General features: G+C 37.9%; 1 protein-coding gene across 5 annotated transcripts in view; it reads right to left on the minus strand.

Annotated features, from left to right (window-relative positions):
• ST6GALNAC3 (ST6 N-acetylgalactosaminide alpha-2,6-sialyltransferase 3) overlaps positions 1-25605 on the minus strand; it is a 532681-nt gene that overhangs the window by 148068 nt on the left and 359008 nt on the right. The window contains exon 4 of one of the 5 annotated variants that reach the window (XM_047725378.1): positions 22062-22102. The exons of 3 other annotated variants lie outside the window; for them this stretch is intronic. In XM_047725378.1, coding sequence (XP_047581334.1) covers positions 22062-22102 — 41 coding nt within the window. Of the gene's footprint in view, positions 1-13985; positions 14069-22061; positions 22103-25605 lie in introns of those variants that run through there. One more of the 5 variants, XM_047725380.1, reaches the window with a different exon arrangement.

Raw genomic sequence — 25605 nt, forward strand, 5'->3', positions numbered from 1 at the left:
CTGCCATGTGGGAGGGTTCGGCGGCAAATGGCTTGTCTCTGCTTCATGTGTAATGGCGGGAGCAACTTGACCAGGGGCTGCAGGCATCAAGCTGGTGCTACTGACACGTCCGGTGATTCTGCTGGGTTGCTGAAATCAGCCTCTTTGTCTTGTGCTCTTGCAAACCTCTGGGGGCCTCTGTCCACCTGGCCTCTCTCTGCCCCCATCAGGGAAGTTGGGCTTTTGCACTTGGTAGCTTAGGATTCCAGGAAAGCAAATGCAGAAACTGCAGTGTCTCTTTAAGGCCCAGGTATGAAGGTCATGACGTGTCCCTTTTGCCCCATCCTGGTCAAAGAAATCTACAGGTCAAGCTCAGCTCAAGGGAAAGGGATTCACTCCACCTCTTGCTGGGAAAAGTCACAAAATAACATCGTGGTTGGGCATGTAGGATGGGAGAGCTTTTTGTGTGACCATCACAACAAGGTAAAATCCATATTCTAGCACTAAAGTTTCAATATTAGTGGATATTCAGTCTACCCAAAAATAGAATGATCAGCTCTATTAAAAGTAAGTTTCCCATTTACAAGTATATTCAAGGACAGATTTGGTGGTATAGAGACAGGATCTAATCCAACTTTAAGAGTTTACCTTTCCAGCAACATTGCATACTTATAAACCGGAAAAGAAAGGTGATTGAAAAAATCAAGTTGAGTAGGAATAAAATCAGTCATTGATTCGTGGCGAAGAATCTGTTTTTTTTAAAATAAAGAATCATTTTAAATTCTAACTTTACACTGTAGACCAAAACAATTTTCAAATGGCTCACCTTGGACTTGTCATCACTTAGCAATGTTCCATCTATGGAAGTGAACACCAATCTTTTCTTTTAGGAGCCCTATTTCTTATCAGACCAGAATGCTCACTTGTCAGACTCTACATTCTGGCCAGTGTCATATTGTCTCCAGGAGATGCTGCTATGTAACTCCTTCATTTCTTAGTCCTTTGCCATTCCTCACTTCTGCCACCTCTTTTCTCCTACCAGATGAGTTTGTTCCTATTTCACAAAGACAACTGGCTTCATCTGTCTCAAACACCTTCAACTCTCTGCTCCTCACCCACAAAGATATGCATCTCTAGCTTTGCCCCTCCTTATTATCCCTCCCCCAGCCATTGCCTTAGAAAACAAGAAGTTCCTCCTCTCCAAGGTTCATCCATCTATCCACCTCTTCTCTGAGTTCCAACCTCCCTCATCTTCTCAGTAATACTATTCCATCAATTAATCCCTCTCTTTTCTCTGTCTTCAACCTGTCACCTCCGGAGAGCCATTTTTCCTCCAGCATAGAAAATATCCATCTTTTCACCTATCTGGAATAAACTTCCTAATCTCTGCCCAAGATCTCACTATGAATCTCAATTGCTTTCCAGTTCTCATAGCCAAGCCTTGAAAGTAGTCACAACTGGCCTTTGCATACTCATCAAAAACCACAGCTAGTATTGACAAGAACTTATAAGGAAATTAGCACTGTTCTAAGCATTTCACCCACTTGAACTCATTTACTCCTCATAACAACATGCAGAAATTCTATTTTCATTTCTATTTTGTAAACGAGGGGATTGAAAGAGAGAGAGAGATTTAGTGAACTGCTCACAGTCAACAGCTAATGAATGGCAGAGTCTGGGTTTGAAGTTGGGTGTTCCAGATCCAGAGCCCGTGAACTCACTCCCCAGAAGCTACTGACTCAACCATTCACACTATTCAGTTCGCTGCATTGTGGCTTCTGCCTTCACCATGTCGTGAAACTGCTCCCACACAGGTCACCAAGGCCAGGCTAGTTGCTAATTTCAGTTGACACCTGGTGGCCCACATCTAAGATGGCTGCCAAATTATTCATGAAGAGGAATGAAGAAGGAAACTGACAAAAAAAGAAAGAGCAGAGAATTCCCATCCGTTGTTTAGGTGGGAAGGCACGGCATGGGAAAATCTGCCCTTGTCCAACTGAAACCAAGAAAAGGAATCATGCCTCCCACGCACCTATGCCTTATGAATTTTAGACCAAATTTCTACATGGAAATATCTGCAGTGTTAGTTCAAATCACAAACTCGTAACTAGAGGCAAGGGCTTAGTTATACCTGTAAGTCACCCCACAAATCTAGTGTTTACCTTGCTAAACACCAATTTTGCCAGGACCACTGAACACTCTCACTCACTAACACCTGCACAGAGCATGGGCCTGCGAAGCCCTTTGCTGTTAGAAGCATTTTATAAGGCTCAGTCTTTCCACAGTGGGTCAATAGCATTGGCACGTGCAGTTATTGAAAAAAGTCCCCATTGTTTAAAAAAATGACCTTAATCCTACTCAAGTTAGAAAACCAAAACAGAAAACTGTTTGGAAAAATAACGTAACAACAAAAAGTCTCAAAAATGATGCCAAAAGACTAAAGAATGTTAAATAAAGGGGAAATAGTTCATTCTTAGATATTTGAATATTTTTCATTTCTATCTCATTTAGATGGTCAACAAATGTTTATTGAATGCCAAGCACAGGCATGTTGCTGTATTATGTAGAGAGAGTGACCTGAGAGAAACCAGGACCCTACTCTCTTTGGCTTTAAATGCTAGTGTCCAATAAATGTGCAAACTGGATGAACATTTATTCATTCATGAGGCACATGTCAATTGCCCGTGATGGGTAGGTAAGTCACTGCCCTTCAAGGATCCCACTGTCAAGGATCTTATGGATTATTAGGGAAGAACACCATGCACAATAATACAAATTGGAAAAAAATTTTTTTACACATTTAGAACAGCCATAAACACATAGTAAGATTCTATAACATTTGTTAAATAACAGTAAGTGCTATAACATAGGTTCACTTCAAGTGTTGCAAACATTAGAAAAATAAAATCAGTGTGTATTTCATGAAGATAGTATCTGAACTGAACCTGGAAAAGACACACTAGCATTGATAGAAATGGAGAAAAGCATTTCAGGGCAAAGCCATGGAGGTGGGAACATCTAGAAGATATGTGACCATTTGCTTTTCCCAGGTCTGGGAGGTGAGCAAGAAGTAAGTTTAACCAGGGAGTTAGTGTTTTCATCAACAGGTAAGAAGGAACCAGCAACATTACTGGGGAAGAGTAGGACAGTATTAGAACGCTGACTACAGGAGGTGCACTGATGAGGAGGTGCACCTAGCTGTGAAACCCTGAAACATGAGATTCAGGGAGGGATAGAGGTTAAGTCATGTTTGTCTTTGTATCAACAACTTACACAAGGTCTGGCCATCAGTAAACAGAGGAGACATCTGTCCTCTGCTTTCAGCATCTGGTCCATGAGCAAAATCATCCCTGCTCCATGCTCGGCCCAGTTTCTGTGGAGCTGAACTTAAGCTCCAGAAGAGAACAGGCGCCCCAGGCACTATCTTGGCCTCAGTGATGGACATGTGACCCACTTGGAACTAAAGAGATCAGGCCCAGAATTTTTCTCTAAGCTTTTAGGGAAGAAAAGCCCTTGATCTTTTATTTTTCTTTAAAATTTTTTTTTTATTTTTTATTAACATATAATGTATTATTAGTCCCAGGGGTACAGGTCTGTGAATCACCAGGTTTGCACACTTCACAGCACTCACCATAGCACATACCCTCCCCAATGCCCATAACCCAACCACCCTCTCCCTAATCCCCTACCCCCAGATCTTTTATTTTTCTATTGGATTTCGGAAGCATGAGGGAAAAGCCTTTTTGAAAATACAGACAACACAGGATAACATGTATTTCATATTTCATAATAACATCCTTAGTTGCTTAAAACATTTTCAGTTGGAAGTTTCTCCTGACTTGCAAATGGGAAGAATCCTGAGTGATACAGTAAGAGCTTTATTTAATGAATCAAAATAAGAATGAGTGGATTTTTTAATATGAAGAAACAGATCTAGTGGAAGAGGACACCAGTCTCTGTTTAACCAATCTACCATATCATTTCCCGTCCCTAGATGCCATCAATTAGTTTCACTTAGAATCCCTTTCACCCATGAGCTCTGATTTTTTTCTACCCAACAATCTCATGATCTACGTTTCTACTGAGTCAGTTCAGAGAATCACACTACTAGGCACACGGTACCAACGCAATAAATCCAAAGGAATCTAGGCCTCAGAGAGAAAACGAATCATGAAAGACTCTGTCCCCCCCAAAAAAGTATAGTTTCACTTCAAGTCAAAAGTGATTCCTACTTGAAATACCATTCAGCTGGACCAAATAACCTCCTCTGGGCAAATGCTAGAGAAGCAAGAGGGGTCATTTCCATATGTGCTCACCTAAAGCAATGGCTCCATTAATTAAAAAAAAAAATCAAGTATTGGTCAGAACATTTCAAACTTTTCCCATTCTAGCTTCCTCCCAACTAGTCACAGCCATTCAATATTCCCATAGTGGCATTACACTGCCAAGACTTTGGCTGTTCTGAAATAAAATAACTGCTCTCCTCTGCCTTACCTATTGTTAAATTGGTGGGCTTTATACATCATTCATAAGCCTCCTGGTGTTATTTATTGTGAATCTCTCTTGCTCAAGTCACATTTGATCAGCATACTGAGAAACAAGTGTTCCAGCCACTAAACAAAATTTTTATAAGAAGAGAAATGATTTGAAACATGTTCTGGATTCAGCTTACCTTAATACCGTTGACTGGATTAGCTGCCAGGGATATGTCTCTTCGTGAATTATTTGATAAATTTGGGACTCTCTTCCCCAGGGATCTAAATTGAATTCATTCAATATTTACTGAATGCCTACACCATGTAAGATACCGTGCGAGGACCTGGGGCAATCTGATGTTTTATACTCTAAGATATCATTCCTTGAATCCATAAGAAAGCAACAAAAATGTAAATGATGAGGACATGAAAAAGGAAATAGGAGGGGGTGTCTTGTGTTAGGGTAGAAATAAATAGGGAAAAAGAAGTCTTTCAACAATAGTCTTTTTTATTAGGGGAAAAAACACTTTTGGTTAAGCCCCAGGCAAAATCATTGCAAAACATAACCAGAGGAATTTAAAAGAAACAGACGCAATAATTATCTCCTGCATAAATAACATGCTTTTACAACCTAGCTAATATGATTGTAATAATGAATAGGTTACCCTTTTGTGAGGCTTTCTCATTTACACCACTAAGGTAGAAAAAGCAAGTCATGCTCCATCAGTAGAAATGGTGGTCAAGGAAAGACTAATATTTTCATGTGTGATGCCACAGCATTTTCCTTCCTTCCTTCCGTCCATCCTTCTTTCCTTCCTTCCTTCCTTCCTTCCTTCCTTCCTTCCTTCCTTCCTCCATTTTATAAATATTTACCCAAAACCAATAAAAAGCTAAGGAGAAATTTCCATAGTTTTTGCAATTACCAAATTACATCGATTAGAAATCCCTTCTGATGCTTAATTATACTGAATCATCACAGTCTGGACCTAAAATCCCACAGTCCCTTGACCTCAGTGAAAGGAGTCTAGATCCTCAAGTATTATAAGCAAAGATAAATTTTTTTGGTGAAAATATGAGTAAAGAACGGGAACAGAACTATAAGGAAACTCCCCATTTATCAGTACTTTTACAGGGGTGGGTGAAGGGAGTAGCCTTGAGAATTTACATCATTTCATTAACTGCAGGGCTGGTCTGTTCAGTGATGAGAAAGCTGGCAGATTCAGGGGCAAATCTCCTTCAATCTCTCTCTCACACACAAATACAACACTGTCCTTTTGCAGGGTGTTCTATTTAGGAAGATTCCGAGCTTAAGGAATTTTTGTTTCTTAGTGTATGAATTCAGAAGGCTAATGTCAGGTTCCTCACTGTGCCCCCAAAGTAGCTATTTAAATCATAGGCATTAAAACATTTGGGGATAAAAGCTTTAGCTAGTTGATAACTAGTACTTAAGTAAGGGTCTCAAGGACTGTTACTTTCATATTTTCAAGACTGTATAAATCAAGGAATTTTGACAAATGGGCAAACTGAGCTAAACCCATCCTTACTCTCTCTGCCTACTGCTGTAGAACTGAATGGAAGGATGCAAGTAAGGAAAGGAGCCAGGGAAGGAGGGAGGGAGGAAGAAAGAATTGACTGATTCTCGTGAGAATTTTTTTTTAGAAATTTAGAAAAAAAAATTTTTTTCAGAAAGAAAATAGAAAATATGAGAGTGTCAGCAAGAGTTTGCATATACATAAATACCAATATTTGGCATTTCAATGGAAGCTACTCACTGGTGGATTTACATAAAGAGCAAATGACCTTACCTGGACACCACTATAGACTTTCAGCCAATTGCTGCAATCAAATGCATTTTATTTGATTTTATCTTAATTCATATGTTACCTCTCTCTAAAATTATTCAGGCATCAGTTCAATCACTACATAATAAATTCAACTTGAAAAACAACTTTACAAATGACTTTTTCCTAAATTAGGGAGGGAAAAAAAATGAAAGATTCTGGACATGAATGAAGAATTAATTGCCCAGATGACTACTACTGACAAGTTTACATTTTTTAAATTTCTTTTTTCTTATGAGTAAGTGTACAAGTTGGAGTAATGCTCTATGCATAATTTTATATCTCACTTTTCCTCATATACCTTTACTACATATACTCAGATTAATATGAATTTTTCTACTTTACTTTCAATGCCCATTCAATAGTCCATCTTATGACTCCAGCATGCTTTACTTAACCAATTCTCTATTCTTGGGTATTTCGGTTCTTTCTTTTTTTTTTTTTTTTTAAAGATTTTTTACTTATTATTTATTTTACTTATATAAAAATAAATTTTATTTATTTTTTACTTATTTATTTGACAGAATTCACAAGTAGGCAGAGAGGCAAGCAGAGAGCGGGGGGGGGGGGGGGGGGGATGGGGGGATGGGGAAGCAGGCTCCCCGCTGAGCAGAGTCCAATGCGGGGCTGGATCCCAGGGCCCTGGGATCATGACCTGAGCCCAAGGCAGAAGCTTTAACTCACTGAGCCAGCCACCCAGGTGCCCCTATTTCGGTTATTTCTAACAAGCCTCTTGCTATGTATGTTTTCAGGTCTGATTCAAGCCTGGCAGGGATGTTTTTACACTTCCTTTTTTGTCCTGTGGTTCTTCGGGATAGAGTCTCTCCCACAAAACCTATTTACCCTACTCATCTAAAGATTTCTCTGTTCATGGCCACAAGCTACACTGTTGCAACATTTAAAGGAAATGACTTCTGTCTAAATGATCTGATGAGATTTTCTTTCTCCAGGCACTGATATTAAAAAAATTAAAAAAAGAGTAAGGACAGGAGGTGGTATTATTATGGAAAGATGTCTCTTTTGTTTACCTGCTTGGTTTCTCTTTTGTTCAAATTTGATTATTTAAGTGCCAGTCTTCGGACTCTTTGACACTTTGAGTCCTCAAAGGTTAACACTGAACAACTATAATATGCTTAGCAAAGTTCTAATTTAAAACAAAAAAGCAAACAAAACTTTCCATTGATATTAATCTTCCTACTCAAGTAATTTTTAGATTCTGATTACTGTTACAGGCAAAACAACATTGTAACACTAAAACAAAATTTTAAAATCTAAATCTGGATGGATTTTACCAAATTCCATTACTTCATAGGCATGTAATAATTTTATATCCTCATAATCAGATTTTTTTCTGAGCCTTCTATCATAACATTTTACATGTTACCAACTAGACTTCATGTATATCACCCTGATAGATTAAAAATAAAAAACAAAAACTGACCAGAATATTCTCAATTGTTGAGTACCTGGGTTGTTTCTAATTGTTCACTAATATAAAAAGTTCTGCAACGAACATCCTAGCTTTTGTTTCTCTTCTTCTACATGATTTCCTTAGGCTAAATTCCCAGAAGTGAAATACAGTATCAAAGGATATGGACACTTTTCTGTGTGCTAAAATGCTTTCCAAAGCATTTACATTGCTACCAACAGGAGATGAGTTCAGCAGCTTCACCAATAGCTTACCAGCAGTGACAGCTACACTTGAAAAAATGATTTCTGATTTGACAGATGTAAAATGGTAACTGCTTATGGTTTTTAATCTATGTATTTCCATGGGTTGCTTTCTCAAGAACCCCCGAGAGCTATGTGTAGGATGGCCCTTGGTACCGTGTGTGAAGTAGTAGTCAGAATAAACAGATACATAAATAAAATGGGTCACTGCAGAGCAATTTCAGCTCATTGAGACATCTCTTCTAAATAAAAGATGATCTAGGGAGTTGATATCAGTTTGTATCTCCTCTCTAAGGCCGTATCATCACCGCAGTGATTTAACCCAACTATCTGAAACTGAAGGTCGGTTTTTCAGGAGACTAAAAATATTCAGCCTAGATTTATATGATATTAGGGCTATTATAAACCATGACAGGGAGAAATGTTTGTTACGACACAATTTATTTTTATATGAGCATCCTTTATACCAAGAGTCATAAAGCATTTTACAGAGATGCATAAGCTAATGGTCCTTGTAGAATGCTGATTTTTCAATGTTTATTTAACTTGTGATGAAAAATTGGTTGTTTTATTTTCTGGCAGGTAACAGCCGACTTTCCAACAACTGTGTTAAAGAAAATAATCCCAGAGGTTAGCAAAGACCATAGACCCGGATCATCACCATTTACCCTTTCTCGGGGCCTCACTCAGAACTGAGGAAGTACAATGTGGTGAAAACAGAAGAAAATGAAAAAAAATTAGGAAGGAGCAACAGCAATCCTCACCAACAGAGAAAATTTGTCAACCAAGTAATATTTTTTCTTAAAAAAAGTGAAAAACACTGTGCTGTCTTTCCCCAGGAAGTGCACAGCTCCTCAGCTGCTTTCAGTGTATGGCTGATATGACATTTAAATGATAAAGTAAGACAATTTGAAGTTCACCATATCAAACAGAGCAACGGCTCCCCAAGGAACAAGAAAGAAGAATCAATGGCTGTACTGTTGGATGCTTTAGGCCTGTGGTATTATTTTCATAAATTAAATTTATAACTGGCTGGCTTGCTTTCTTTTGCCTTTTTATTGAAGTCAAAACATCGTAACTCCCCATCGAGATGATACTGACAGTTTTCGGATAGACTTGTTGGCTTTCTCTTTTCTTTTAGTCCCAGTCTCTCATCCTAATGCAGAAAATCTGGGAAATGTTTGCTTCCAAGGGAATAAAGTATAGGGTAGGACTCTTTTAAAACCACAAAGTGACTCAGCCCATCAATGGTAAAGCCTTTATTCTCCAAGGATGCAAGTTCAAAATCTGAAATCAGGAGAAAGTCTCATCGGGTCATAAAGCAAGTAACTCAACATCTAAAATGCAGAAAAGTCAATGTTTGATTGTTATTCACTTGAGGGTTCCCCAGGCCCTTTGTTAATATATAGTTCATTTATTCTTTCTCCTTTTCCATAAAATTTCATGCTCTCTACTCTTGTACCACTGGAAGGGAAGGCGATGAATCCAGCCAGCCTTTTTTTTTTTTTTTTGCAATTTATAGAATGCCTGATTAAAAAAAATATTTAAAGCTTTGAAATGATCAAACATGATGGCAAATGGCAAACGTGACTTTCGGCAAAGTTAATGGCACAAACAAAGAGGCTATTGAGAGATGAAATGGTGGAAAAAACACTTCTGAGTCACATGGGACTGAGTTCAAATCTTTGTTCCAAACCTAGCTGTGCAACCCTGGACAAGTCACTTACCCTCTTTAACTCTTAGCTTCTCCATCTACAAAATGGAATTAAGAGCTACCTCACAGAGTAATTGCAATGATTAAATAAGATGATATTGAAAGATTCTAGTATGATGCTGTACAGTACAATGCCTGGCAGACAGCAGGCAATGAATAAATGGCCACTGATTCTGCAATTGCTGTTGTCAGGGGCTTATATAATTACCTCATCCTTTTTCCATCTTCCCTGAGAGTAGATAACAACATTCAACTAGGACTCACATAGTGGGGACTATGGCAAATTTGTTAGCAAGATGATGAGTTCCCTTACTCTCTTGCAGGACTCTTCTTCCCAGGAAACATACCACAAAGCCTAGTGAACAAGGTAATTAACAATGAAGGCCATGACTGCTACCTGGGTCATGATCAGTGTCACCCACAATGACAAATATTTATTGAGCTTTTCAAAGGTATCAATTGGATAGCTTTTAAATACCTTTGGTTTTTAAATACCTTTCCATATTGATTAATAAGATGACTTCCTGGAAATATATAGAAAAATAAATAAATCTCTTGACATTGTTTCAGCTACGTATGTCATAAAATTAGCAAGCCATTAAGTCAGAAGAACTAAAAGATCTTAAAGAAGATGTTTAGAATTAAAGTAGTGTTCAGTCAAGGTACACAGTGCTGAAAAGATAATTTAGGAAGTGTGGGTGTAGTGAAGCCATGATGGATAGTGCTGTACCCCCAGCTGGGTAACAGTTGGGGGGCCTGGAAGAGGGGGTCACTGGAACACGAGAGAAACAACTGTATGGAGAGGGCATCTGAAAGGAGGTGCAATTTTGGCTAGAGCAATAAACACAGCCTGGAGTGAACTAGCAAGGAGGATGCTGGGAGAAAAAATACTCCAACCTCACTCTCTTTCTTTCTGCTGGTCTTCTGCTAGTACTTCCACTGGTTAAACCCAATCAAAATCCAGAGAACAAGAGACCTTATGGGTCAACCTCCAGGACAGAGAGCAAGGTAAAGGGTATAGAATGGCTTTGGGAGGGCAAATGGAGGATCTTTAGCCTACCCATAGACCTAGGCAACATGAAACCAAGTCCTAAAGTAGAAAGACACCTAGACCAGACAGTCCTTTAGAACAGGGATTGTGTCTTGCTCACTTTTGTAACCCTACTGTCTGATAATTGCCTAGCTTGGAATAAGCACTCCACAAATATTTGTTTTAGGAAGAGCAGTACTGCTTGGGTATTCGCTTCAATATTAGATTTTTTAAGAAGAACATTTTCAATTTGCTACTAAAACGATCAAAAGCTTGTCTCTGCAGAGTCGTAGAGAAATATGAAAATAGACGAAGTGACAAAAGTTTGGCATGTGAAGTCAAAACTGTCTTATCTCCAATGAGCTGTGCAAGGCAGCTCCGCACATGAATGCATTCCACAGCAAAGTTTGGCTCCTTCACAGCAAGTTCAAGTTTAAATCCTATATTAATATTCTTGACTGATATAAATGGAGCCCCCACAATTTACCTAAAGCAGCAGAGCTTTCAGGTAAACATTTGGAGGAGCAAACTTAAAGAAGAGTACAAAATGGAATAAGTCTGCAAATTCAAAGGTAAGCTTCCACTATAAAAAAATTTAAAAACCTTCTATGCATTTTCCTATTAAAATTATCTGTAGTATTTTTACTTTTGATCAGATGATGTTAAAATAGTTGTATTGCAATTAAACTTCCTAAACCTTGGCCATGTTGGTTATTTTTTTAAGTTTTTAAAGTATTTTTTTAAGTTTTTATTTAAATTTTAGCTAATTAACACTTCAGGTGTACAATATAGTGATTCAAGGCTTCCATACAACACACAGTGCTCATCACAAGTGCCGTCTTTAATCCCCATCACTTATTTATCCCATCTCCCCCATCTACCTCACTTCTGGTAACCACCAGTTTGTTCTCTATAGCTAGGAGTCTGTTTCTTGGTTTGCCTCTCTTTCTCTTTTCTCTCCCTTTGCTCATTTGTTATGTTTATTAAATACCACATATGAGTGAAACTGGATGGTATTTGTCTTTCTATGACTGATTTATTTGCTTAGCATAATACTCCCTAAATCTATCTACTTCATTGCAATTGGCAAGATTTAATTCTTTTAGATGGCTGAGTGATATTCCTTTATCTATATCTATATCTATATCTATACCTATATATACCATACCTTCTTTATCCATTCCTCAATTCACAGACACTTAGGAGGTTGCCATAATTTGCCTATTGTAGATAATGCTGCTATAAACACAGGGGTGCATGCATCCTCTGAGTCAGTATTTTTTTCTTCTTTGGGTAAATACTTAGTAGTGCGATTGCTGGATCATAGGGTAGTTCTATTTTTAACTTTTGAGGAACCTCCATATTGTCTTCCAGAAGTAGCTGAACCAGTTTGCATTCCCATCAATAATGCAAGAGGGTTCCCCCTTCTCTGCACCCTCACCAACATCTGTTGTTTCCTGTGTTTTTTATTTTAGCCATTCTGACAGGCTGTGAGGTGATATCTCATTGTAGTTTTGATTTGCAGTTCCCTGATGATGAGTGATATTGAGTATCTTTTCATGGGTCTGTTGGCCATCTATATGTCTTCTTTGGAAAAATGTCTGTTTATGTCTTCTTCCCATTTTTAGTTGGAATATTTGTTTATTGGGCATGTTGAGTTTTATAAGTTCCTTAGGTATGTTGGACACTAAGCATTTATCAGATATGTCATTTGGAAATATCTTCTCCCATTCTGTAGGTTGCCTTTCAGTTTTGTTGATTGTTTCCTTTTGCTGTGCAGAAGCTTTTTATTTTGATGTAGTACCAATAGTTTATTTTTTTATTTTGCTTCCCTTGACTCAGGACAAAGATCCAGAAAGAAGTTGCTTTAGCCTATGTCAAAGAAGTTACTGCCTGTGTTCTCTTCTAGGATTTTTGTGATCTCAGGTCTCACATTTGGGTCTTTAATCCATTTTGAATTTATTTTTGTTTATGGTGTAAGTAGTAGTCCAGTTTTATTCCTTTAAGTGTTGCTGTCCAGTTTTCCCAACACCATTTGTTAAAAAGACATCCATTTTTCCATTGCATATTCTTTCTTGCTTTGTTGAAGATTAGTTGACCATGTCGTTGTGGGTCCATTTCTGAGTTTTCTGTTCTATTCTATTGATCTATGTATCTATTTTTGTGTTTTTGTTGTAACACTGGCCATATTTTTACAAAAACAGACTAAAGAGAAAATTTCAGAAACTCTTTTTTTTAAGATTTCATTTTTAAATAATGTCTGCACCCAACGTGGGGCTCAGACTTATAACCCTGAGATCAGGCATCACATGCTCTACCATTGAGCCAGCCAAGCGCCCCTTCAGGAACTGTTTAAGTAAGACAAGTTATGTTTGACCACAAGTCAAACATTGGGATATATTTCATATAGTACTCTTGTACACATTCAGATATAACCTGGGTCACAATGTAAAATGTTTTTCTTAGTGTAGAGAATAGGAAAATATTTTGAAATGCACCATCTTAAATGCACCATCTTAAGCATGGCATTTGCCCTGCTTAAAACATGCCTTAATACATGATAGTTAAACAGTACTTTGATATATATGTATTCTCTATTTACCCATCCATCTAGAACAAATACTGTGTCTACGTATCATGCATACTGATAAGTTGTATTCTTTTGCAGTCTGATTTTTGCTTTTTTAAAAAAGTACTGACTGCCACCTAGTAAATTAATTTCAAGACCCACTAATGGGTAGAAGCCTACAGTTTTAAAAGGCCTGATTTGGTTTAGCTCATATGTAAGTGCCGTGGAAAATAAGAAAACACAAGCCTGCCTTAAAAAGGAAATGATGGGGACTGAAAAAACTAAGGAGAAAAACAAGCAGTAATTTATCCACAGCCTATGGAGATGGTTGAGCTCATTTTATATTAACAGTTGTGAGAGAGAGCAGTAAACAATCTATTAATTCAGTTACATACATTAATTTTTTCTCCATTAATTCAATCATTCATTCCATAAACTTTGAGTTCCTGCTCTATGTTGTATAGTGATAAAAGACACAAGTGCCTATACTTTCCAGAAGTTCACGATGTGGGAAGATGGAGACATGTATGGAGATAATTACTCTATGGTTGACAATAGTTGCTCTAGACATACAGGGTGCCCAGGAAACAGGAGGTCATAGGATCAGCCCAACCAGGAAAGTCAGGTACACTGCCCAGAGGAGGCCATGCTTAAGACATGTTAGGTACCTTCAAGAACCTGCCCAGTTTGCATTTTCAGGGTTGCTGAGAGGGTAACCCAGCTCTGAGTCTTTATTCTGCCTTTTATCTCGGTGACTTTGAACAACCTTTTGAGCTCCAGTCTTTCCACCTGCAAAATGAAAAGATACTAACATGCACCTAGGAGGGTTATAGTAAAGATTAAGCAGGATAACGTCCAATAAGGTGCCTAGCACAGCACCAAGAGTGCAACACACACTCACGGCTATTATCAATATCATTGTTAACATCAAGATCATCATTTTTTCTTCTTCTCAAAAGTGGTAGTAAGAACTTCCTTGCAAAATGGCATTTTGAATAATTAGACTTTGAGGCTGAGTCCCCTGAACCTCTAACAAGCATGGCAGATGCTCAGGCTGGGATAGCAACCATAGTCTGAAGTCCTTAGAGAAGAAGGAAGTGGAATAAAGGCTTCAGTATGATGCACTTTTGCTCTGGAGTTCTTTTTCTGAGTTTTAGTACTGTTGTCTGAAGTGTTTAATTGTGTAATTTAAAATATTTTGATGTTTTTGATGCTCAAGGGCACAAGATATAATTACTTAGAGGTAAAAGAGAAAATACGGAGTACAGAGCTATCAAACTCCAGTCTATCATGGGCAACCACCAGGGGAGAAACTACTTAAATATAAAACATAGCTTATTAAAGTTGTACTAAGATTCAAATGATAACTGATCACTCATCACTATGTGTTTTGCATAGTTAGAGAATTCTATGATGGGTATGAACTACCAGCAGATACAGAGCCCCATAAAGAACAGTTTTATAGGTGAGAAGAAAAAAGCGGAACCAGATTAAATAAGACAATGACCCATCTTGACTGTCAAGATTCAATTTCCACTTCCAGTTTTCTTAAGTTAGATCTTTTTGTGCTATGATCTTACTTCAATAGATAAGACCTTCAGATAAAACGATCACAAATATTACTTCTACTCATCCTACTCAAAGCCCGCAGATGCCTAACCCAGCTACTACAAAACCTGCTACCATTCCTTCTCCTAACCATTGACCAGGGAGCTTAAACAAAATCAAACCCTGAGTCTCCCACTGACTGACTGGATAAAAAAAAAAAAAAAAATCATCCACATTTTCAGGCTGTTTCCATTGAGAATGATTTCATTCTCAATGAAAGAAAGAAGAAGAAGTAAATGCTCTTTAAAAGACTCCATTTCTATATTAAATCAAATAAATAAAAGATAACAGGATGCTGGTTAGGGTTATAATCTGGTTACTGCTTACAGCAATTGCTAATGCAAAAGAAAAATAATGAAGTCAAGCCCGTTTAGCAATTGTCTTTGACAGCAATGCCAACTCCTAAAAACCCTCAGTGATCAAACTTCAGATGCAATAGTGAGACTTGGTTCTGCAGTGTCTCATTTATTTGTTGAAATCAAAGACTGGCTTTTTCTTGACAGATGGAGCCAGAGGACCAATGATCAAAGGAAAATTAATGAGAAAGGGACTTCTTAGTGAATTGTGGACAAAAAACTTAGCAAAATGTTTCTTGTGAATTTTTCAAGTTGTGTGATTTCTAATAAAATGACCGATCAGCAGCTTCCATTTATCTCGAGTTTTATGCTTAGAACATCATGGCACGAAGACAAACAACCCAATTAAAAAATGGACAAAAGACGTGACATGTCTCCAAAGATACACAAATGGCCAATGAGCGCATTAAAAGGTTCAATCTCATTAGTCATTATGGAAATGCAAACCCAAACTACGGGGCGATGCCACCTCACATAGATTAGGATCGCTATTCAAAAAACAAAAACAAAGAAAAGAAAAATAACAAGTGTTGGCAAGCATATAAGGAAATTGGAACCCTCATACATTGCTAGTAGGAATGTAGAATACTGCAGTCACTGTAGAAAACAATCTGGCAGTTCTTCAGTAAGTTAAACATAGAATCATTGTATGACCTAGCAATTCTACTTCTAGGTATATCCTCCAAAGGATTGAAAACTGGTGTTCAAGTAAAGAAATCTTAAAAAAAAAAAAAAAGTTCATAGAAGCACTATTCATCATAGCCAAAAGCTGAAAACAATTCAAATGTCCATCAACTGATGAAGGGATGCACAAAATACGGGTTATTCTTCAGCCATAAAAATGAATAAAGCATGGACATATGCTAAAACATGGATGAACCTTGAATTGAACACAGCATACTAAATGAAAAAAAAAGTCAGATACAAAATGCCACACATCACATGATTCTATTTATGTCAAATATTCAGAATGAGCAAATTTACAGAGATAGAAAACAAAGAGTAAGTTTGCCAGGGGCTGGGGGAGGGAGAATAGGGAGTAACCATTAATGCGAACGGCTTTTCCTTGGGGGTAATGCAATGGTCTCAAACTAGAGAGTAGTGATGGTTGCACAACATTGTAAATATACTCAGTAGCAGGGGATTGTACACTTTAAAATGGCTACATTGGTAAATGTTATGCAACATGTATTTTAACACACAAACGTGTGTGTGCACGTGCACATACACACACACACACACACACCCCTCCTGGCAATTCCAGAAGTTTTATATAGAATTGAGGGAAGTGCTTAGGGACAGCAACATGTTTGAAAGGGCTCTAGAAGCTTTGCATCAAAACTGTGTTTGCTAAGCATGAATATGGATTTCCTTTACATTGGGTATTTACTTAGGATGGCTAAGAGTTGGAGACTGATCGAGATCAAGAAAGGGGGAAAACTTATGGGTACCACCCCATACCAGCACGCATTTTAAAAATCTTACAGAAGTACCAGTTTTTCCATTTTAAAGTAATCAGTACGTGATACTATTCTTTGTAGTGCACACACAAAAAAGAACTCAGCAAAGTTCACATTTTGTTATCTATATTTATTTAAATGAACACAGCATATCATTTTTGCTCCCCGTGTCACCACTCTTCTCCCCTGCAATACAGAAACACTGCTAATTTTCTTCTCCAATCCCCTGGTATTTTTTATTGTTTTGAGTAGCAACAGGGAGCAAGCATGTTTACATAAATGTAATAAGCTACTCCCCTCAGAAGCCCACAATCAATTCCATTCTATCCCCATATTTCTCTATTAGACAGTGATGCCTTATTGTCTAAGGACATTATTTTAATTTGTCAGCCCATCTTGAATTAAAGTTTCAAAACTAGCAAATGGAAGGAACCAAATTCCTCAGAGCTGATGGCTTACAGGTTGTTTCTGTATAACTTAAGCCTTGGTATGTGCACTCCCAGGGATATTTACCAACATGTTTGGAGGTATATAAATCCCAGAAATAATACAGTACATCTTCCTGGATTGTCAGTTTCACTCCACGATAAGGGATCTAAGAACATTACTTTTATATTAAAACAGATATATTATGGAGCAAGATGCAAGATTCACACGTATTTTTTAAGATTATACAAGACTTAAAAGAAATTGCTCACTAACTTCCAGCCTCTAAAGGGGCAAGTTCATTCCCCTGCCCCGCTTTAGGAATATGTAAAAGCACTTTGTTAACTGCGGCAGACCACACCAATTGGCAACAATGGAGCACTGGGGGTGCCAGGGGAAAAATAGGAGGGTTCCCCCTAAAACCACACTGAGGAGTCATAATCCTGTTGCAGAATTGTATTGTGCTTTGTAGTGAGTTCACCCAGTGCTTTTACATATATAACTGATCAGTCCTTTTGGTGACCCTGTGAGGTTATATTTTCTAGAGAAAGGTAAGGTGGCTCTGAAAACTTAAGCAATTTATAGGATTAGTCACAGTCAGACCAAGAATCCAAGATACTCTAAAAGGCAAAGGAAAATGCCGAGCTAAGAGAGAGATGCCGTGCCGAGAGATGTGATATCGATTCCAAGTCTGTATTCAGAGAACCCTCATGCAACTGTGCTCCTCCCCCAGAGAGGAGGCAAAGAGTTCTCTAGTGTAATTGAAATAAAGAGAACAGCAGCCACAATGCAAAATGGGGATGAAACCTTGCAGCTGAAAACCCTGAATCTGCCCTGAGTGGGGACGTCAGTATCCTGGCAACTGCATTATATCCCCAGGAGATTGGGGTGTTTCCTGGAGATATTAAGTATCTCCCTAAAGTAAAACCTGCATATACAAAATTAGGAGTCTTCCCAAAAACCTGGCTCAGCAAGACCAAGCTACAGTGAACACAAAACCCTCCATGTAGCATACAATTTTCAATTAGCCTTATTCTTTGCACTATTCTTTTTTTTTTTTTTTTCTTTTTTTCTTTGCACTATTCTTAAATCTAAATCAGCAGCAGAGGTTGCCATAAATTAAGGAAAGCTTACACAATAAAATCCAAAAATAAAAATGAAAAGAAAAAAGGAAATAATAAAAAATAATATGCATACATGTGTGCAGAAACAGAAAAAAATGTAATGACACAATGTAAATTTTAAAAAATTGCATCCATTAAATAAGAACATGTTGTTATGAAACAGAAACAATTGAGAACGCAAAAGAACTGATGAAAATGAAAACTTCAGTAGCTGAATATTTAAAACTTAATTCAAATGTACATTTAAGTAAATTTTCCAGAAAACAGAATTAAAGAACAGAGATGAAAACTAAAAAGAAATCTAGAGAACAAATCCATATCTAGTACAAGCTTAATAGAAGTTCCAGAAAGAGAACTTTTAAAAAATGGTTAGTATGAAATTATAAAAAAAAATAATTCAAGAAAATTTCCCAGAGCAGAACAAACAACTGGAGTCTCCATGTTCAAACTGCTTGAAGTCTAGTACTATTTACTTAAAAAGACCCAAATGTTAAGCATATCACATTAACTCAAGAGATGAATACAAATTTTAACAGTTTCTAATGAGGGGAAAAAAAAATAGGTCAGGCACAAAGAAGTAAAAAATCAAAATAGTATCATATCTCCCAACTAGAATATGATGGAACAATTTCTTCAAAATCCTTTTTTTTTTAAGATTTTATTTATTTATTTGACAGAGAGAGATCACAAGTAGGCAGAGAGGCAAGCAGAGAGAGAGGGGGTTAGCAGGTTCCCCATTGAGCAGAGAGCCTGATGCGGGCCTCGAGCCCAGGACCCTGAGATCATGACCTGAGCCAAAGGCAGAGGCCTTAACCCACTGAGCCACCCAGGCGCCCCAATTTCTTCAAAATTCTTAAGGAAAGGACTTCCCATCTAAATTCTATATGTGATCAAACTACCAATCCAGTGTAAGGGTAGAATGAGAGCTGTTCCAGACAAAAATGCAAAATAAATTTATCCTTTTAATCCACCCTTTCTTGGGAAGTTTCTGGAAGATGTAAGCTAACAAAATGAGGGCATTAACCGAGAAAGGAAGAAAGGGATCCAGGAATCAGAAGTCCAGCAACAAATGTAATGTGGGGACAACCACAGAGCCTGGACAGATGTGGCACTAGGCTTGAAGAAGGGGTGAACTCACGTGCATGTGGAAACGTTGACAGATTATTTAGAAAACTGTGTAAGTAAAAATGCTGGGGAACAAAAGTCATTTAAAAAAAAAAGTTTTTCAAGAAAAGAAATATAACCATGGCCTATTTCTTGGCTTTGCAATGAATAACAGTCATACAGTTTTAAATATCAAATTTTTATATTAACTAAAAATTATGATAAAGCTGTATTGGAAGAACAGGTAAAGAACATATTTAGTGACATGAGGGAGATAAATTCTCAACTGTTAGCCCAGGAATTTCATAGCAAATGTCTGAACTTGAGACATCAGAGAAGTTTATGTATGTAATTTAGAAATATGGATATAAAGAGCACTATCTAAAGGCATATGAAGAGTTTGCTTCTACAGGTAAGAATGATAAGTGGGGAAGGGTGGATGGGCTGCTATTTTTTAGCAGATTTTAAAGTATATTCATGGATTATTTTCATAAAAATTAATTTAAAAAAGAACTCCATTCTGTCCAATATTTGAAAATTAAAGAAATTTTGATATAATCAAATGTTACACAGTCATCAAATACCATATCACAAAATATCTGTACCCAAAAGAAAGAATGTTCATGCTATATTGTTGAGGGGTAGGGGGGATAAGAGCAGGTCACAGCAGTATTTACTGTATGATCCTATTTTTATAACACACACACATGATACAAAATAAATGGTCTTTACCTGCAAACAACTTCCGGTCCAGTATAGAGGCACACATATAAGCTGATCATTTTATATGATGTGTCTGTCAGTAAGATGCAGGGGTCCTCAAACTTGAGCATGCATCAGAATCGCATGGTGAGATAGCCTGTTTCAACGAAGGTTGCAGGGCCAATGCCAGACCTGATTAGCAGGTCTGGAGGGGAGGCAAGAATTTATATTTCTAACATGTTCCTGGGACATGTTGATGCTGCTTGTCTGGGACTACACTGGAGATTGTTGTAAGATTGTTGTAAGCAGAGTTCTCTGACACACTTGGCCCAGCACGGGCAACAGGGGGAAGCCATTCTGGAGGAGACGTCCCCGTAACATCCTAAATGGTTCTCCGTAGTCTCTGAAGTTCTGACGAAGGTGGAAAACCATTTTCAAATGCTAATAAGAGCTTAATGGAAATTCTAGATTTACCAATGATAAGATTATATACACTAAGTAGAAACAACACATTTCCTTGCTTTGATTTAGAATTCTCTATTCAGTATTTGTGATTTCAGATAACTCAGCATCTCTGCTTGGCATTTTCATATGCCTTTGATTGACAACATGAAGAAATGAAAAAAATGACTGCTTAAGAATAGTAGTTTGATAACCAAGATTTTCTGAGCTAGGGATGACTGGGAGAGGCTGACATAAGTTTGGGGTCCTTGATAATGAAAGGAAAGGGGTTCTGATTTAGTCTAATAAGTAGAGGACATACGGCTTGCCTTGGCTGGTTCAGTCAGAGACAATTGCTTCCTGCTGGGATTCTGCTCACTATTGATGCTGTTTCTCTGTTCGTTTCTCCAGAGAAGAGGGAACAGTGGAAAATGAAGGAGGACTAGCATTAGTGACTCCCTACCAGAGCCCAGGCACTATCCCATGCCCTTGATAAGGCCCTGCAAAGATATGGGTATCCCTAAGTGGGTAGGATGGTAAGGACTCACCAGAAAAACTAATCTGCTTTCACGTCAGCCAGCTAGCTTTTCCTCATTGATTTTTTTTCACATTTGTTCCCCTTCCCACCCAAAGGACAAAAATAAAGGAGACTTGCAATGTAAAATCCAAACAGTATAAGATAACATCATATAGAAAGTCATCTACTAAGCACTGCTCAATTGAAGGCATTGTGTGGAACACTATCTAGGACAGACAGATGAGCCTGTCATCTTCCAGAGCATAAGCACTTGCCTATGAGCAAGTAGGTGATTAGTGGGAATATCACCACCTGCACTCAAAGTGTATAAGTAGAGGCTGAACGATGACATGTTTTTGACTTGTGAATCCTTAGCCTGGCTTCTCATGGCTATTCTGACACTCACTAGCTGGGTGGCCCTGACCAAGCCTTTTCTTTATCCATCATCAACAGACAGAAAGGCTGTCTCTCTTTACATCACAGGGTGGACGTAGAAATCCAATGACATCAAAACCAAAAAAAATACTGTGGAAAATAAAGGGTCTGTACAAATGTATGGTAACATTCTTGCCACTGTTATCTGCCAGGGATTTTCAAGATTAGAATGGCATCAAAGGCTGTTCATGAGCTGGTTCTTGAAAGCCTCTCCAGTTCCATTTCGATGTTTCATGAAATTGCCTGTCTCTAACTGGACAGTCTCTAACTGTCTCTTAACATAGTAAGTGTCCCAGAATTGGTACTGAACAGAAATTGTTAAATAAAGGGTAAACAAATATTGTATAAGCTGTCTGGGAGAATTGGGGAACAAGTTTCAAGCATGCAGGAGGTTTTCCTTCCTCAACCCCAGAAAAATAGAGAAATAATCTAAATACCCCTTTATCTAACTCTAACACTCTATAATTGGATCTGTTTTTATAGAGACAAATACTAAAGAGGGTTGCCATGCTACTAGCTGTCAGTTGACTTACTGGTAGAGGAAAACTTTTAAGTGTGGATACAATGAAGTCTGCAGTTGGCCAAGCCTATCATAAATTAAAAGCTAACCTTCCCCCTCTAGAAGGGTGCCAACTTCTTTGCTTCTGATTCTGTAAAAAAAAAAAAAAAAAAAAATGAAGTCAATTCCATTTACCTGAAGCATTGGGCTCAAGTACTCTAAAAAAACTACTTTAATGAAAATTTTGCTGAGAAATAATTGGAAACACTATATTCTATACTTGCATAATTTTTAATATGCCAAATTATACCTATTATGGAGTTTCCTAGAGAGGGAGAGTAAACAACATTTATGTGAAATATGTTCTCTTGCCATCTCTCTGGGGTGGAAGCCTGACCTCTTTGTAATGCATAAGGCAAGATCAGAAGGCTATTTTCTATCATATTATCTTCATTTTTAAATCATTTTGTTTTAAAATTCATAGAATAATTTTTACAGAGCATCAGACTGTGCTTTAAAAACTTGGCAAGGCCCAAAAAAGTTAAACCACAATCTCCCTCACACTTTGGCCAAAATACTCAAAATAGAAAAAGAAGGTTCTTTTTCGTATAGGAATTCTTGGCAGGTGTGGGGCGGGATAGGAGAAAGGTGTTTAGGAACTACAAAGGGCCAAGAGTTAGTTCTCTGGCCTGGTGAGCAAGGCTAAGAAGTCCTGCCTTGTACTCTGCAACAGAATCTCACAGACTGGAGGCAGAGCCCTTCCAATTCGAGGCTGAATGAACAGACAGAGTCATCACTCTTCAAGGCCAAGTTGGAGCACAATACCTTAACATGTCCAAGGAAGTGTTTGAGTTAACAATGACAGGTCTGCCTTTGGCTTTGGTTTGGCCAAGACTCTTGGATCTTGTAATTAAAAGATATACACCAGTAAATGTGTTGGAATAAAACTAAATTGGTGCTCTTAAGACTTCAGAAATGGAGACTTTAAGGAGGAGAGATCTTGACTAATCATAATTGTGATACTAGAGATGTTAGAGATCACAGAAGGAAGTTAAGGAGGAAAAAGAAAAGAGCTTAAACACAGCAGGAGCCCATTTTGTTCTTCCTTATCAGTCCTATGTGGGGAAAAAATGAGGGCTGAATTTCCCTAGGAGTCTGAAGAAAGATGAATTGCCCAGTTGTTTTCACTCAAATTTTTTAGTCTTACTTTCATTAAAGAAATACATATTTGCATTGGCAGTCACATTCTGTTGGTGGAAGTCAAAAGAGGGGTTCTAAAAGAAGCAGTGGATCAAGATGTCCACTGAGTCAGGATTCCTGTTGAGTGGCATGAGAATGCCAAGCAGGGCACAAGTCAGGCATTCTCATCAGATAACAGATCTGTTGTTGAGAACAGGCGGAAAAACAAGAAGTGTGTTCTTGGTTGATTGGGCAAAAAGCAGATACCTCTTCCCCCAGTCCACACCAGGGCTCACTAAAGCCTGAGATGAATTCTATCACAACACATGTAGACTGCTTCTGAGTAGTGTATGGAGTAAAACCAATCTAGTCAACTCTGAACCATGTCATGCTAATGAAAACAATCAATGATGCAGATATTCCAAAACAAAGCAAAATCACAAAATCACTTATTTTTGGTTATAGAATATACCATACTATTTGTAAAGTGTCAGGTTTACCTTTGTATTTGTGTTTTGCTTATGAAGCTGAGAAAAATAGTATGGTGTCTCTAGTACACACATCTGGTAGAGGAGACAAGTGGGGTAGGAGAAATAAATCAGCTTGGAATGCAGAATTTTTGTAGACAGATTTCAGGTGGCAAATTTAGAGCTAATTAATCATTAGATCATAAAGGACAGGGGACATCAATTCATTTTCTGGAAGGGAAAACTACAATTGATATTACTTCACCTAACCCAGGACACAGAGGTAGAGGCCCCAGTCTCTTGGCTCTGACTCAAAGGTTCCTCCCACTTGATCACACTATTTGTTCTACCTACCTGGATATTAGTACTTATCCTGAGTGGACTGGAAGGACACAAACAGGGTGACAAAAGATGCTAACAAATTGGTGAGAGAACATCAAAGGGTTACTTAGAGAAATTATGCTTTGATTATGATTGAGATTGACATCAAGAGAAGCCTACTTTTCTAAGGTATGTCCTTGGCTAGAGAAAGAACCATACTTGATGAAGAACAATGTCTCAATATGAATATTTTTAGTTTCTCTTTTCTTTTTTTTTTTTTTAAGATTATTTATGGGGCACCTGGGTGGCTCAGTGGGTTAAGCCTCTACCTTCGGCTCAGGTTAGGGTCTCAAGGTCCTGGGATTGAACCCGCATTGAGCTCTCTGCTCAATGGGGAGCCGGCTTCCCCCTCTCTGCCTACTTGTGATCTCACTCTCTGTCAAATAAATAAAGAAAATCTTAAAAAAAAAAAAAAAGATTATTTATTTATTTATTTGACAGAGAGAGAGAGAGAGAAAGCAAGAGAGGGAACACAATCAGGGGGAGTGGGAGAGGGAGAAGGAGGCTTCTGACTGGGATCCTGAACTAAGCCAAAGGCAGACACTTAATGACTAAGCTACCCAGGCACCCCATTTTTTAGCTTTCTACACAGTGTTCCCTGCTAATATCTTTTGGATGCTCTCAGTATAGAACAGTCAAGTATATGGGCTCTAGAATAAATTCTGGGTTTGGATTATGCTTTGAGCCCTTCTCCCCCCACACCGCTTATAGCTGCTTGCTCTTTAGCTTAGGCTAAAATTAACATACTCTTTATGAGGTTCACTTTTCTTACGTGTAAGACAAAGATAACAATCATAACTGCCTCATAGGATTACTGAGACGGTCACATGAGAAAATACAGATAATACATGGGCCGGGGATGGCATAAAATAAAGGTTTAAGAAATGATATTTATTAGTATTAAAATAATAATTATAGGTCATATACATTTGTTCAATCTTTTAAGTTGAACAAATCCACATTCTCTCATACTTCCTTAAGGTTTGGTGTCCACGTTGTTTTTTCTTTCTTTTTCTACTCAATGGCTCCTGAAAAAAAAGTACATCTTTTATCTTATTTTTTCTGCTTAGTTACTGCCAGACAGACATTCTCATGATAAAAAACAAGTTTAAAATTTCCATTTACTTTAAATAGTGAGTCATAAAATTAATTAATTATAATATATGAGGCTATCATGTTCCTAGGTGGTTTGAAGGTGGTAATCTCACACAGAATTTGATGAAGAACAGTAAGATTTTATCAAGTACAATTCTATTGTCTAGAGAAGAGAAAGGATATACCTGTAGTGGGTATTCTGCCCTTGTTGGGTCTCTGCTTTCAAATTCTGATTCTCACAGCCTTCCCATAGACAGCATGTCCCCAGCCCAGCCCCCAACATCTCTAACTTGGTCTGTAGCAATAACCAGTTAATAACTCTTAACTGGGCTCTTTGGCTACACCTTTTTTTACAAGACATCATTTTTTGGTCACAGAGCTCACTTTTTGAAAATATAAACATCAAGGTCCAAATTTCTTGATCTGATATACTATGCTATCTCTAATCTGGAGCCTAGCCACATTTCCAGGACTTCCCAACATTTTCCATTAAAAGAAGGTTCTACCAACACCGAATTCCTCTAGCACACCT

This window comes from Lutra lutra, chromosome 4 (assembly GCF_902655055.1).
Source record: "Lutra lutra chromosome 4, mLutLut1.2, whole genome shotgun sequence".
Classification (NCBI taxonomy): Eukaryota; Metazoa; Chordata; class Mammalia; order Carnivora; family Mustelidae; genus Lutra; species Lutra lutra.